The sequence below is a fragment of the Triplophysa rosa genome, linkage group LG18 (assembly GCF_024868665.1).
Source record: "Triplophysa rosa linkage group LG18, Trosa_1v2, whole genome shotgun sequence".
In the NCBI taxonomy this organism is placed as follows: domain Eukaryota; kingdom Metazoa; phylum Chordata; class Actinopteri; order Cypriniformes; family Nemacheilidae; genus Triplophysa; species Triplophysa rosa.
Window position 1 is genome coordinate 1,716,679 of NC_079907.1, and position 14,602 is coordinate 1,731,280.

General features: G+C 38.7%; 1 protein-coding gene across 2 annotated transcripts in view; it reads left to right on the forward strand.

Moving 5' to 3' along the window:
* The window catches only part of dock1 (dedicator of cytokinesis 1), a 187,637-nt gene that overhangs the window by 14,189 nt on the left and 158,846 nt on the right, over window positions 1-14,602 (forward strand). For both annotated transcript variants that reach the window (XM_057359090.1, XM_057359091.1), the window contains exons 2-4: window positions 12,155-12,238; window positions 12,946-12,986; window positions 13,095-13,150. In XM_057359090.1, coding sequence (XP_057215073.1) covers window positions 12,155-12,238; window positions 12,946-12,986; window positions 13,095-13,150 — 181 coding nt within the window. The remainder of the gene's footprint in view (window positions 1-12,154; window positions 12,239-12,945; window positions 12,987-13,094; window positions 13,151-14,602) is intronic.

The following is a 14,602-nucleotide window of genomic DNA, read 5'->3' on the forward strand; positions in this document are numbered from 1 at the left end:
AGGTTGGCACTGTAGATGCGTCCGAGTTAATGTTTAGTTTCACTTTCGTTTTATTTAATTCGTTTGTTAAGTATTCGTTGATAGTCATAATGCGTTACACCACAACATTTAGTTTGGCTAAAAGTATTTATTTAAACATTCGTTAGATGTTATGTGCGCGTGCGCAAATAGTTTAGTATGATTTCTTGCTTGTTATATACAGGATGAACGGAGCGTCCCGTGCGCAGCTCGCGCCCACATGTGCTTTCATAGCGACACAGCGCGCACAGCACTGCTGCCTGTTTACATATGGTACACATGCGAGTTTGTATTACGTTATTTTAAATACGTTTATGAGCGTATAAAAGCATGGATTATTTAATTAGATTTCTTTTACCCGCATTTTTCTGTTCTCTTTCTGTAGCGCGAGTCATAGACAGATTCAGTGTATGTTGCTGTGAGACGAGAAGGTTCACACAGTTCAAGAGAGAGTGATTGACAGCGTGATGCGATCGATTGTTTCCACCCAACAATAGAATATATACAGTTTTAGGTATGACATGATGTGTTTATTGAGCTTTAGTTCATTTAACTTTTCTTTACTACAACCTTTTGAAGTCGAATCTCACTATTACATTTTATATTTACAAAAACACTGTAGGTATATTTTAGGAGCTGTTTGATTTGGGGTAAGTTTTACTTTTTGATAATATTTGTTTTTCTGAGGGTCTAGACTACATGCAGCTACTATCACTTGACGCAAAAAACAGCGGTGGATGACATTATGGATATATCGTCATTTTTATCGTTATCGCAAGAAATACCAGGAATTATCGTGATAAAGTTTTAGGGCCATATCGCCCATCCCTACTTTTAGCTCATGAAAAAGCAATAACACATGGACTGGACATGGATGAGTTTGTGACAGAATTCTTTAAAATGAGCAGAAAGTTAATGCCGTATATATTATAGTGATATGAATATCTCTTTTTATGTTTTCTTCAAATATTAAGTTACTAAATTGTAAAATGTAAAATAAATGTAAATGTAAAAAAAAAGTAAATATATACATAAGAATGTAAAAATAAAAATGTTATACAATATTAATACTAGACGTAAGAATAATTCAAAAAGCTAAATAGTTATTTTGTAAATACTTCGTTTATAGTAAATAGTTGAAAAGAGGGCGGCACTGCAGGTTCGGGAGATGTTCCGTTTATAAATAATTTTAGGCCATTCTAACCTGTTCTCCTTTAGGTGTGAAGAGGAATCGTGACTTGTTTTCAGGGATAACAGCTTGATTCAATGTGAAACAAATCAGAATTCTGCTCACAGGTGTTTGGGTTGGAAATGGTTAGTTTGCTTTCACGCTTTTGCTTTTTGCCTTTGGCTTGTAAAGAGGCTCTTGAAAATGTCTAAAGGGGATTTGAAGAAATGAGTGTACATGAGAGTCCTGCTGCTTTTGTCCTGCTGTTTAGGGTTGGGTCGCTTCTGGAGCTGGTTTATATGGGTTTTGTGTAGAACGAATTAAAATATGAATCACAAATGACTTAAAACTGTATTTCTTGAACCTAAATGTGTAATCGAATCTTTATCTGAAATGTTTTTTTTTTCTTTTCTGATGTGATCAAGCTCATGCTGACAGGGAGAGAGATATTATCCAATCAATTTCGCAGCTCACTTTTCATGATCCCGTGATACAGATTTCCATTGACTTAATAAGTTGAAATGTGTCTTAAAGTTAAGTGATATAACGTCCGATCGGAGTCTGTCTGTTTTTTATCATTCTGTTTGGCACAGAATATCATATTCAGCTTTTGTTTTTGAAGGATATGTCAACATTTTATGATGAAATCTCCGTAGATTTACCTTCAGATGTCTGTGCAATTGAACCGCGTTATTTTTGTATCTACCTGCAAACAAGTCAACTAACCTGCAAGATTGTTGACCCTCCATGACATTTGTTGGCCTCAGAGAGAATGAGACGGGTTACGCTAATGCTGGCTATAGAAACCCTCACAGCAACGCTAAGAATGCAACACGTTCCGACGCGTTTGGTAACGCAGCGACTGGAAGCGTTTACATGAATGTTCTCGAGTCGAGGATAGTTCAGGCCAGAGGACTGTTTGCTCGGATCTAAACTGACCTTTATTTGTGAGGTGACAGCAGAGCTCATTAAAAATCTGCATGTGAGCGGCGGTGTTGACCTGATGCTATTAACCCTTCCTCTGCTGTCGCTCTGTTAACATGTTAGCGTGCAAACTCTCTTTCACAGTCAGTGAGAAGAGATTCAGAGCGAGACAGAAGCTCGGTGGGGTTGCTCTGGTTTTGGAGGCCGCTCGCTCACTGTCAGAAGTTGTTCTGGTGTGGCGTTTAGAAGAGACTCGATTAAATGACAGGGTTAATTAATCTCATCCATGTTTGCTTTGAGTGGATATGATGTCAGATTAGTTAAATCAGTTAAATTGGTTAAATCGCGGCTGTTCAATGATTAATCGCGATTCAGAATAAAAGTTTGTGTTTACATAATAATATATGTCTGTGCACTGTGCATATTTATTTTGTATTCGTAAACACATACACGTACTAATTAGACATGTGCCGATATTCGGTAATGCGATTAACCGCGGTAATGGATTCGCGCGGTGTTGTTATCGCGGGCACTTTCAAATACCGTGGAAATATATAGATCATCATTTAGATTTTTAGAATGCGTATTTGTTTATTTTTCATCAACCGGATAAAAGTACACTGCGTGTATGCTGCGTAGGAATGCGCACTCTGATCTAAACAATCCCGTTCCCCATGTGGAGATGCCTACACGTGTGTGTGTGTGTGTGTGTGTGTGTGTGTGTGCGCGCGCTGCTGAGCAAAAGACGCGTGCGCACTCCAATGTAAACAGTAGCACACGGAGAGGAAGCATGGCGGAAGGAGGAACGCTGCCGACGATTTATCCCCCTTCTAAAAGGGTGAAGTCTGAGGTTTGGAAATATTTTGGGTTAAAAGTAAGCCGAGTAATGAAATTTGACAGTGTAGCATAATAATTATTTTAATTATACGTTGATGGAACGCAATAAAGTCATACACTGTCACAAAGTGCGAGTGAATTTGCTGTTTATAAATGTTTAGCTTGCTATAATAGTTAACACACTGGCTTGGCCTGTTATTCAAACAATAATAATAATATGAATTGTAGTACTAGCGTTGTACAGACATAAGTATATTTAAAAGCAGTTAACAAAAGTTGTTCTTTTGCAGTTTGCACTTTATTCTGTTTTAATAAACTCACTTTATACATCATTACTGTGTGTTGTTTTATTTATATTTATTTAAATGTTTGAGGTTCTCTTTATTATTTAAAATAAAGTTGTTATCAAGAGGAAAACACTGAAGTTGGTTTATATTTTCAACCTGCATTTCTCATAGAATTGAATACTGCGATAATACCGTTTACCGCGACGAAACCTTCATCAATTAATCACAGGATGGAAATTTGATACCGGCACATGCCTAGTACTAAACATGTATATGTTTAGGAAATATTTTGCAGATATATATTAATATTTATAGATATATACCTCTGAAAATGTTCAATTCTTCCAACTGAATTTCTGTGAATTGAATTTGACAGTGCTCTAGACTAACTTTTTGCACTGGTTGCACTGGTACGCCTATCAAATACAGCATTATATAAGCTTATATTCATTTTTAAACAACACAATACTGGGGTTTGTACATGTATTTAAGTTCAAAACTGAATATTTTATGGAAAGCCTTTATTTTCAATCACAGTTTTAATTTGCCTTGTCATGCTGCACTCTTTCACATTGCTGTTGGGTGACTTTAGATGTCACTTCTCCCCCTGTACTACATGTTCAGTGTGTACAGCGAGCCAAAGTGGACAATAAATGCATTTATAAAGTCTTTCAGGTGTTCCAGTCGACCTAGCTCCAGCGATGCTCACCATTTCCAGAAATCTCTTTTTCAGTGGACTTGTGTGATGCTCTGTTAAAAGTATAAAATAACTGTATCAATGCCGAGTCTACACAAATGAATAAAACCTAAACTATTCTCACCAGTTAATAAAACAAAGAAGTTCCCACCTTTATCATAATCAAAACGATAAAAGTAAAATAAGCTTCTTGAATAACAGAGCATGCCAGATACACTACCGTCCCACCTTATTTTCTGCGAGGCGAACTCGTGAAATTAGAATTATAGAAGTTTCCAAATATTAACACAAATGACCCGACATTACCCTCAGTAACTTATGCACCTGTGGTTATTGATTAATATCACAGACTAATAAAAAATGGAATTTCTTTCTGTTTCATAAGGCAACAGATAGTAATGTGAGCTGCTTCCTGAGGGCAGTTTTTCAGCAATTAGAAATGCTTCATACTGTAGCAAGCAATTGATCCGTCATCAATCGAGATTGAACCCCGAGTCGCAATTAAAGAGTTCCTCTGCGAACTGAACGTCAAGCTCAAACTAAATGCTTTCACACCAACCCGATGAATCCAACTCTTGACTCGCGTCGACATTAAAAGCAGCCGGTTAACTTTTATCCGTCCTCAGACCAGTGGAGAATATGTTGTTAAGCTAAGTTTAGTATATTTAACACGTGTTCTGGAATCCTTGTCTCAATTATGGTAATTCTCCAAACTGTAAGAAGTAATTATTTTTCCGTTATTAAATTTGGGACCTGCAGAAGTCTAAGCCAATTAGAATAGAGCAATTAGACTGCAGAAGTCGAGGTGTGTTGCCTGACCCAGCAGTGCCGAGTGTGTTATTCTGTTTCAGTAATAATGATGAACGGAACGAACCTGACCCGGTTCAGATTGGACATGACAGAAACAGGCTGTGGGTCAGAATTCAGAGTCGCTGCCGGTATTTCTGTAGAAGCAAACAAGCTAATTAATGGAATGAGTTTCCCTTCTTCTTACACGAGTGTAGACAGACTAATGAAGATTTTCGCAAGCGTTGTTGGACTTTGTGGAAGCGTGCTTGCTTTATAATGAGTGCGATATGAAGGCGGGCGTGTTGTGGATCAATCGTGTACAAGTTATTCTTTACTTCTCCAGGTGTAAAAATGGGAAATAAATCGATTTGTCTGATTTGTTCATGCTGTTGCATAAAGAGATTCATTTTGCTTTTCTTACGTAATTTCATCCATTGTTGCTCATGAATCATTAAAGAAAGTCAGTGTTGTAGGGGAATTGACATTTAAACGTTTTTTATTCTGCTTAAACTCAAACTAACTAGTAAAACACATCCATTATAAACGTTTAATTGGCTAAATTCACTCGTTTGTTTACTGGTAAAAGCAAAGAGATTTTCTAGCTATTACTATACAATATATGGGGATGTATTACGTTTTGTCCTTGTCAGGTTTACCTGTTGCAGACGCACACACAGGCTGTTTGTTTGTGCTTGCACTTGAATCTCTCACTTCACTTTTCTTATGATAAACATTTTCCTTGTCTTGTGTGTGTGACATTATTCATTAAAATGTGCCGTGTCTACTTCAGTGAAGCATTGTTAGAGCTCTTATAAAGGCGGTCAAAAGTGATTTCTCTATTTCTTGGTTTTCTCTCTTTTTCGTACAACGCTTGTAAACGCTGCATACTATTTCCAATAGTGCATTTCTCTTGCTGTGACCTTCTACGTGACGAATCGTCCAAAAAATGACAGGCATAATTTTTATCATATTTTGTCATGACTCAGTCAGCCTTATCTCATGGAAATTCCTGACTGTTTTAAGTGGTGGCTTACGCATATAAATTAGTTTGACATTGAATTGTACAAAGTCGTGGAACGATTGGAAAAAAGCATGAATGAAGGCCGACCCCTTAACATAACCATCAGTGATGCACAAAAATGCACCAATGAGATGTGCACATGCATACAACTTGCTACCTCGTAAAATAGTTATAAATTGTAGCGAGATTGTGTTCAATCATTTTATTGGACTGTTTAATGTTTTTTTTGCACAAAAATATACATTTCTATTTCCAAATTGAAAGCAGGATAAACGCAAGATGAGCCGAATTAAACATGCAAATTTGCGGTCAAGTAACAACAATGGTTATCTTACTGCTTACTGTTTCACATGTTATTTAAAGGAACAGTTCACCCGGAAATGAAAATGTTGTGGTCGTTTTCTCACCCTCGTGCCTCATGTCATTTCAAACCTGTTGGTAATTAAACAACATTGCACCATTGACTTCCATTGTATGAACACAAAGCCAATGAGACATTTCTCAGAATATCTTCTTTTGTGTTCCACCGAAGAAAGAGTTAAATACGGGTTCTGAATAACACCAATAAATGATGAGAGAATTTGTATTTGGGTGAACTATCCCTTTAAAAACAAGAATAGTTGAAAGTATTTAGTGTGAAGTGAATAACAAGCAATGCACTACTTGTGTACTTTCTTTAAGCTTGACTGATAGAAAAAAAGGTAAATGCATTAATGCACACAACCTCACTCTCTTTCTCCTCTAAAAATTTTCCTCTGCTTTCGCTCATGCTGAATTTCAGGTTAATTGCAGGGCTTCAGTCTCGGCATCAGTGTGGATAAACGTCAACGTCTTGGCTCTATAATTCATAGAAACTGAAGACGGTGATTTCTGGCTCTCTTAAATTAGGAGGTTCTTTTGTTTCTGCCAACTGTAAATAAATGTGATCAGAGCGACTTATCTTTTCTACAATCCCCAATTAAAGCTCATTAAAATGAAAACAGCTTAAAGCCTCAGAATGATGTTTTCCTCATTTCTCTGTAAGCGGGGGAGCACATGTGTGTGTGTGTGTGTGTGTTTGTGTGCACGCACATGTTTAGGTATGTGAAGGACGGTCTCCAACACGCTGTCTATATTTACAAGCATTCTTTACTCCCAGCAAGCGACACACTACTAGAGTAATAAATAGTTTACTGTGGTTACACTGCATGGCAGCGGTGTTGACTGAAATGCGAATTATTTTACATCCATTTGTGTGTGTGTGCAAGGCTTTGATAAAAAGTTAGTACACTAGTGGACCCTTAAATATGTTTTGCACACAAAATAGCGAGAACTTTTCCTGCCGGGCAAGATTTAATCAGATTGACCGGTCTTACGCAATTTTCGAGAGTCAGAGTTCATGGGTTTTATCAGGCCACTGCAAAACAAAGTCAAGCAGTTCTCACGGCACAATAAAGAAGAGGAAGAGAGAACTTTTTAATCTTTTAATAGAGTTTTGTTTGAGGCTCTTAGAAAGTGAATTAGATTTACCTGTATAAGAGATGTCAGGATATTTTTCTACGAATGTTTCTAGTGCTCTTCGTACAATCTTTTTTAGTCTCGCGTAGCCAGACCTTCGGCTGTCAGTCTGATAGCAGCTTTTATTGGCCAAGGACCGCTCATTAAACAGCCAATCACAGTTCATTTTGTTCAGCCTCATGTGTGAAATGTTGATCCGGAAATCTTGTAGAATTCTTTGAGATGATGACTTGGAAACTCCTTAAAGTGAAAGTTCACCCATAAAATAAAAGTTAATTTCTCACCCTATGGTCATTTCAAACCAGTATGACTTTCTTTTTTCCACAGAACACAAAAGAAGATATTTTGAAGAATGTTGTTTACTGGTCCCCATTCACTTGCATTGGTTTTGTGTCCACACAATAGAAGTGAATAGCGGCCTGTGCTGTTCGGTTACAAACTTTCTTCAAAATATCTTCTCTAGTGTTTTGCAGGAGAAAGTCAGACAGGTTTGAAATAACAAGAGGATGATGACAGAATTGTTATTTTTGGGTGAACTATCACTTAAACTGTTTCCATTTTTGTGTGCCGTATGCATCAGACAGTCAAACAAAAGTCTGTTGACGACTGAGGCTGAGACTGAATTTGTGCATGCAGGCTACTGTGAAATTATTAAATGATCTAAAACTTAAAGAACTGTTCACCCCAAAAGGAAAATAGATTTACTCATCCTCATGTCATACATTAAAAGTCAATGGGGTTCAATGTTGTTCGATTACCAGCGTTCTTCAAAATATCTTCTTTTGCATTCTGCAGACGAAAGAACGTCATACAGGTTTGTAATGACATGAGGATAAATAAATGATGACAGAATATTCATTTTTGTGTGAACTGTCCCTTTAAGACCCGACTTTGTGCTGGCGGTCAAAAGTTCTACATTTTCACATTCGCTTCTGTGCTTATAAAATCTGTCCATCTCTTTCAGGTGATCTCTGCCTTTACTAGAAGTAATTGATAGTAAGTTTTGCTCGAGCACCTCGTTCTGTCCGTTAGAAATTCGTCCTAATGTTCACCTTCTGCCTTTTTCTCATCATCTTTTGATGGCAGGTGTTTTTTTCTGCGCTACAGGCCTCTCACGCAAACCTGCTTGTAATGGGCAGTTATTTTCTCACCGTCGAGTTATTCCGCGGTGTCCGCGATGACCCTAACGGCAGATAGCCGATAGTATTTCTCATGGTTCTTTTTTCTGTGATTGTATGACAGCTCTTTCAGTCAGTGGCTTCAATGGTGCTGTGGAGATTTCATTCCATGCCTTCATAGAGCACTTGAGAGATAACATTGTTCAAAAATTGCCCCCGTTTTAGCCCTGGGGACTCTCAGAGGGCGTTGGGATCTTACTCGGGGCTTATGGGATATTTTCTGAAGGTTTGGCTGTGTGATTGGTGGTTCTGATGCCAGGAGAGAAAAGAGCAGGGTGCCGGATCACTGATGCAGCTGGTGTGAGCGTTCGGTTCAATGGGGTTTATTCACTCGGAGCCAGGCTGGACGACCCGTCGCTCGAGAGGCCGCCGGGATGTGAGTTTTCTCTCCGGGGAGACGGCCATCTCTAGGGACTTGGACTTCCCGTCTCGCACAAACACACACACACACACCGATCTGCTCATCCTGGACTGAATCTCTATGCTTCATCTGGTTCCAGATCTCTGTTAACTCTTCAGTTCTGCTCCAAATAAATGTGAAATTCTTAGGCACTTTTGTGTTGGTCCTCACCTGAGAAGACAGGGATGCTCACAATTAGGGCTGCTCGATCATGGGTCAAATTATAATCACGATTATTTTGCTCAAAATTTTAATCAAGATTAGTAAACACAATTATAAAACACAGGCCTATACTTCACCTACGTATAACTCGGCTGCCATTGAACTTCTTCAACACCGTATTTCAAAGCACGCAGTCAATCAAAGTGGCAGTTTAAAATTTACAAGCTTTGCAATGATTTTCTGACCTTATCTGGAGTTTTGTGCGTGCTTTTCAAACATTATACAAAAACATACAAACATGCACGGTTTGTGAAAAATACAGCGTTTTTGAACCTTAAATCGTTTGCATTACATCTAAAACAAACGATAATATTCGTCATATAACCCCTTTAATATCACAACGATTATGCTCATTTAATTGTGGGAAGAAGAATGAAAAAATAAATCCCAACCTTTGGTTTAAATGAATCTGTAATGTCCATATCACGGGTGAATTTTAACCCAACGTTTTTCCGTGAGTTAAACCACCCAGTGTGCAATAACAGGGGATTTCCTGCATAGAAAAATCCGTCAAATTTCGTGCCGCCTCAGACTCGCCAAAATTATGTCGGGTGTCTTCACAAAAAACACTGCGTGTATTCAACAGACGTCATTTGTAACTGCAGTTGCGCTATTACGCCACAGGGGAGGCGCTGTTTCGTTGTCAGCACAGTGAGGCGCTGAAGAGTTGCGGTACAAGAGCTATATTAGGAGCTGTATTAACTGTGTTTCGCGGCTGTTCAGGTGAATATTGTTTGTTTTGCGTCCTAGTAAATTCAATTTCTTAAAAGGGTTCTTAAATTAACGTGGCGTACATCATTGTAATGTTTTGAGCTGTGCAGATGGTTCGTGGAATCAGCGTTTCACTGTACACACAGCGAGTGCGTCAGTATGAACGAACGCACATTGCGAACAGAGCGACTCATTTGAACCGATTCGTTTAAACTGTTGAAACGTTTCAGTCACTAGCGAATATAAAAGTTCAGTGAATCGTTTAAAGCTCAGTGAACCACAAGAGAACGCAGGATGTGAATGAGCTTTGCTCATTTAGCTGAAAGGGTAGTTGAAAAGCATAAAAAGCTTTATTTGATTTAAAAACATGTCTGTTTGGTTGAATAAAAGTAATATTTTATCTAACGTAATAATTGTCATTTTCATCAAATTTTTTAGAACGTTTAATATGTTTTAATATGTAAAGTGTTTGGTTAAGCCACTTAAAGGTACAGTAGGCCTACACGTGCGTGTGCGTGTGTGTGTGTACAAGATCAGGTCGGCACCTCCTCCGCTTCATTTTGAGCCAGGAAAAACCCTGAATAATTCACCTAAAAATAAACAATCACTTAAAAACACTCAAGTAGTCGGTACTTTTAGTGCACTGTATTTCAATTCTTCTGAAGACGCTTTGTGTAGGAAACAGACAGACAGAAACGTCTCACCTCTTTCCCATTGATTTCTCTCTCCTGTCTTTGCTTGTTTTCGCGCGTTACACAGAGATGTTGTAGAGAACAGAGGCCGCGGTGAAGCCCAGGAGAGCCTGTGAACGGACAACACTGCAAGTGGGATTTCATTAGATTTCAAAGCACTATTTCCCAGCAAGAATGGGCTTTGTGTGAAATAATGGATAGGGACTGAAGGTCACGGAAACCACACACCCACACACACACACACACACACACACACACACACACTCCACAATAGAGTAATGAACAATAACACCATGGAGAAGAGTTCATCAATGATCAAAGTTGCACATGTCAGAGAATGTGTTTTATTTGTGTTGTTTGTGGATGTAATTCAGCGAAACAGCAGAAGTCAAGAGATTCCGTATTGATATAATATCGTCACAGCCACCAATGTATAAAGACAGCCCTGTCTGTGGCACGTGACACAACGCTTTTAGATATTTAACAAATAAAATAATGATATCAAATAATATAACAATAGGCAATAGTCTCTCCCAAACGTGGGAGGGAGGGGACGGTTGGCCAAGGAAATCATTATTTTTTTGTGGCATGAAAAGTGAGATATTTGTCATTCAAATGTAGTGAAGTACAGTAAAAAGTAGGCCTACTTAGAAAACAATATACTTAAGTATAGTACAGATACTCAAAAAGTGTACTTAAGTACAGTACAAATAAATGTACTTCGTTACTTCCCACCTCTGAACAAAATAAACCCCCAAATCAGAGCATTTAGCCACAAATTGGGTTTCACTAATATAATCTTTAGTTTTGTCATTTAAAAGACCTCTCCCCTTTAAACTATAAAACTGCGCGGCTTGAAGAGATTCATGCAAAACACGTCTGACTTAAAAATTGCGCAACATGTACCGCACGGAGAGACACGTTCGACTTTAAAACTGCGCAACTTGTGCCGCACGGAGAGACGCATGCACGGAGAGACATATCTGACTTTAAAACTGCGAACCTCGCACTGCATGCAGAGACGCGTACATGGAGAGACACATCGGACTTAAAAACAGAGCAGCTCGGGCTGCACAGAGAGACACGTCTAAAATTGTAATTTTAAAAGGGAAGAAGACGCGCCTGATTTGTAATTGCGCAGCTCGCAAGTGACGTCACAGACCAACTAATCGATAATGAAATTCGTTGACAACTATTTTCATTATCGATTATTATCGATTTTATCGACTAGTTGTTGCAGCCCTAATTTGAAATGTGTCATTTTATCAAAGGTGGTACTTGATCTGAAAGGTTTGAGAACCACTGACCTAAATGAAGCTTCATTCTCGAGTATGTCATATTACAGATGATGTATACATTCTGTGTGTTCTAAATGTATTTCAGCAGACTCACTGAATGTGTGTGAAGGCTTTGAAAGACTTAATTATTTGATCTCTTACCTGTGTGGATGAGCGAGAGAGAGAGAGAGAGAGAGAGAGAGAGAGAGATGTGGAGATATACAAAAGCGCTCTCTCTCTCTCTCTCTCTCTCTTCACCATCAGCTATATGAATATTCTGGTACATCATGTTTGACTATGAAACCAGTACTCTGTTATTGGCATGAAATTTGTCATAATGCTGCTGTTTAATGATTGATTTGGATTTTTAAATGACTAGTGTCATCAAATGTGAACGTTATTTCTAACTACTGTGCTATGTGTTGTGTGTACACAGCCATCTATAACTATGATGCCCGCAGTGAGGATGAACTGTCCTTGCAAATCGGAGACACTGTACACATACTGGAGACATTTGAAGGTGAGACCATCATCCACACACACCTACACACTTAGCCCCGCCCACTCATTTACATACTGCGGTATACACGAGACAGAAAAACATTGGGGTTGGCATTGGCATCCGCCGCAGTGGTATATACCTTTATACGTCCCGCTCTATATCTTTGTTTTGTCATGATGTGTAGTCCCGCCCACAGTGATTTCTCATTGGCCCATTATCCTGCTCCACACGTGTGTATAATAAACCTAACATATGTTTATTTCTGTGAGGACAGTGATGCTTGAAACTTGTCATGTCTGGTTAGAACGGTTTATTTATTTTCTTGTCGTCTTTGTTCCTTTTTTTTAAAACGCATTTGTTTGCCGTATCGCTGCATTCAGTCATAGAATTGGGGTCAGCGTTACACACCTCTATAAATCCCCGGTGTCTCTGTTTCTATCAACTCTCACGTTTTCGGGTCTTCCCACACAGGCGTTTTCACACGAGGTCTTTCCTCTAAATAACGCGCTCTCACGCTGAATGATTTCTTCACACCTTGATGAAATGCCCCGCTGCCTCTGTATTCTCCTCACTCACAGATTTATAAAACACAACGTGATCTCAGAATATTGTTTTCACCCGTTACCCGTGGCACTAGACGTGCTGTTGGGACACTGTGGCGTCTGTCTGTAATCTAATTGTTGGCATTTTCATGTGACGGCCATGGTATTTCTGTCTGTTCTCAGGATGGTATCGAGGGCATCGGCTGAGGAGAAAATCAAAGAAGGTAAACTACTGTGTGAAAAGTTTCTTCAATGTTTAATAAAGACTTGTTCGGCTTGTAAATTATAGAAAGGAAATTCATTTTTTTCTGGTGTTTTTTTCCTGTGTACAGGGCGTCTTTCCTGCGTGTTATATACATCTGAAAGAGGCGACAGTTGAAGGCAATGGGTCAGTATTTTTATTGAATATATTAAACATCCGTTAGTGAGCCGGTACATCAATACACAATAATAATCATTAATAAGCTTTTATGAGATGTCTTGTACGATTTGAAAGAGTTTTACATAGGGCTGGTAGTCGGGGCCATACGCGTCGCATAGCGTTTTTCCATAGCGCTGTTTGCATATAATGGCTTCTGAAGAGCGTACACCCTCAGTATATTGCTGTCTCCAAGCTTTTAAGGTTGCTTTCCCTTTAACTTTATCGCCTTTTTCTTATTTTGTTTTCAGACACGCATTCTTTCATTCAGTTAGTGCATTTCTTAAAAAATACACAGAATATCCCGCGGCCCCGCCTCCGACAACCGACAGTGTTGGGGAGTAGCTAACTACAAGCAGCGACGCTACTAACTTAACTACATTTTTCAGTAGCTTGGCGGCAGCTCAACTACTTTTAAAACAGTGTAGCTTTTCCAGTTGTTAATTACTTTTTTAAGAAAGTAGCGGTGTAGCGCGACCAAAAGCTACATTCCGTTCTGCCTTCAGAGCAGCGCTGTGTCATGTCTTCTTCTTACTGTATCACAAACTGAAGTGGTTCATTATCGCCATCTACTGCAGTAACTATGTATAGTGGCTTTACGCTTCACTGAGAAGAGATCATAAAGGACGAGTGGGTAAATATTTAAAGTTCGAAACACCCATCCTATTTAGTATTAAGTATGAATCTTATGTAATGAAAATAATAAATAAACAATACCATGATAATATATATAGTATAGTTTTAAACTTCTCTATTTATTTAAACTTGTAGTGTAGCTAACTACTTTTTCAGATGGGTAACTAAGCTGTAACTTAACTACTGTTATTCATGAGTAGCTTGTAGCTACATTGTCAATGTTGGCAGCGCGCCAGAGAGGAGTTCGTCCTGTCAGTGACTGAAAGAGTCCCGCTGAAGCTGTCAGTTAGCATAACATTGATAAAACTGCTCACTTTTAGTCAAAGTTGCTTTAAAGTGTGTTTACCGGCAGTGGGTACTCTCTTCCGTCCCGGCAGAGATTGACACTGAATTCACTGGTTATCTTGCGCTACTTTATCTCTTTAAGATATTGCGATGCATTCCGAATGTGATACTTCACCCTAAAAAGACAATTCTGTCATAATTTACTCACCTTCGAGTTGTTCCAAGTGTGTAGTTCTGTTGAACACAGAGAAAGATATTTGGAATGATGCTTATAACCAAACAGATCTCAACACCCATTGACTCCCATAGTAGGAAAAATTACTTTATCCTTTTTTTTGTTCTGTTGAACACGAAAGAAAACATTTGGTAGAATGTAGGACAGCAAACAGTTCTGGGGCACTTTTGACTACCAATGTTTTTTTCCTACTATGGGAGTCAATGGGTGTTGAGAACTGTTTGGTTACAAGCATTATTCCAAATATCTTTCTCTGGGTTCATCAG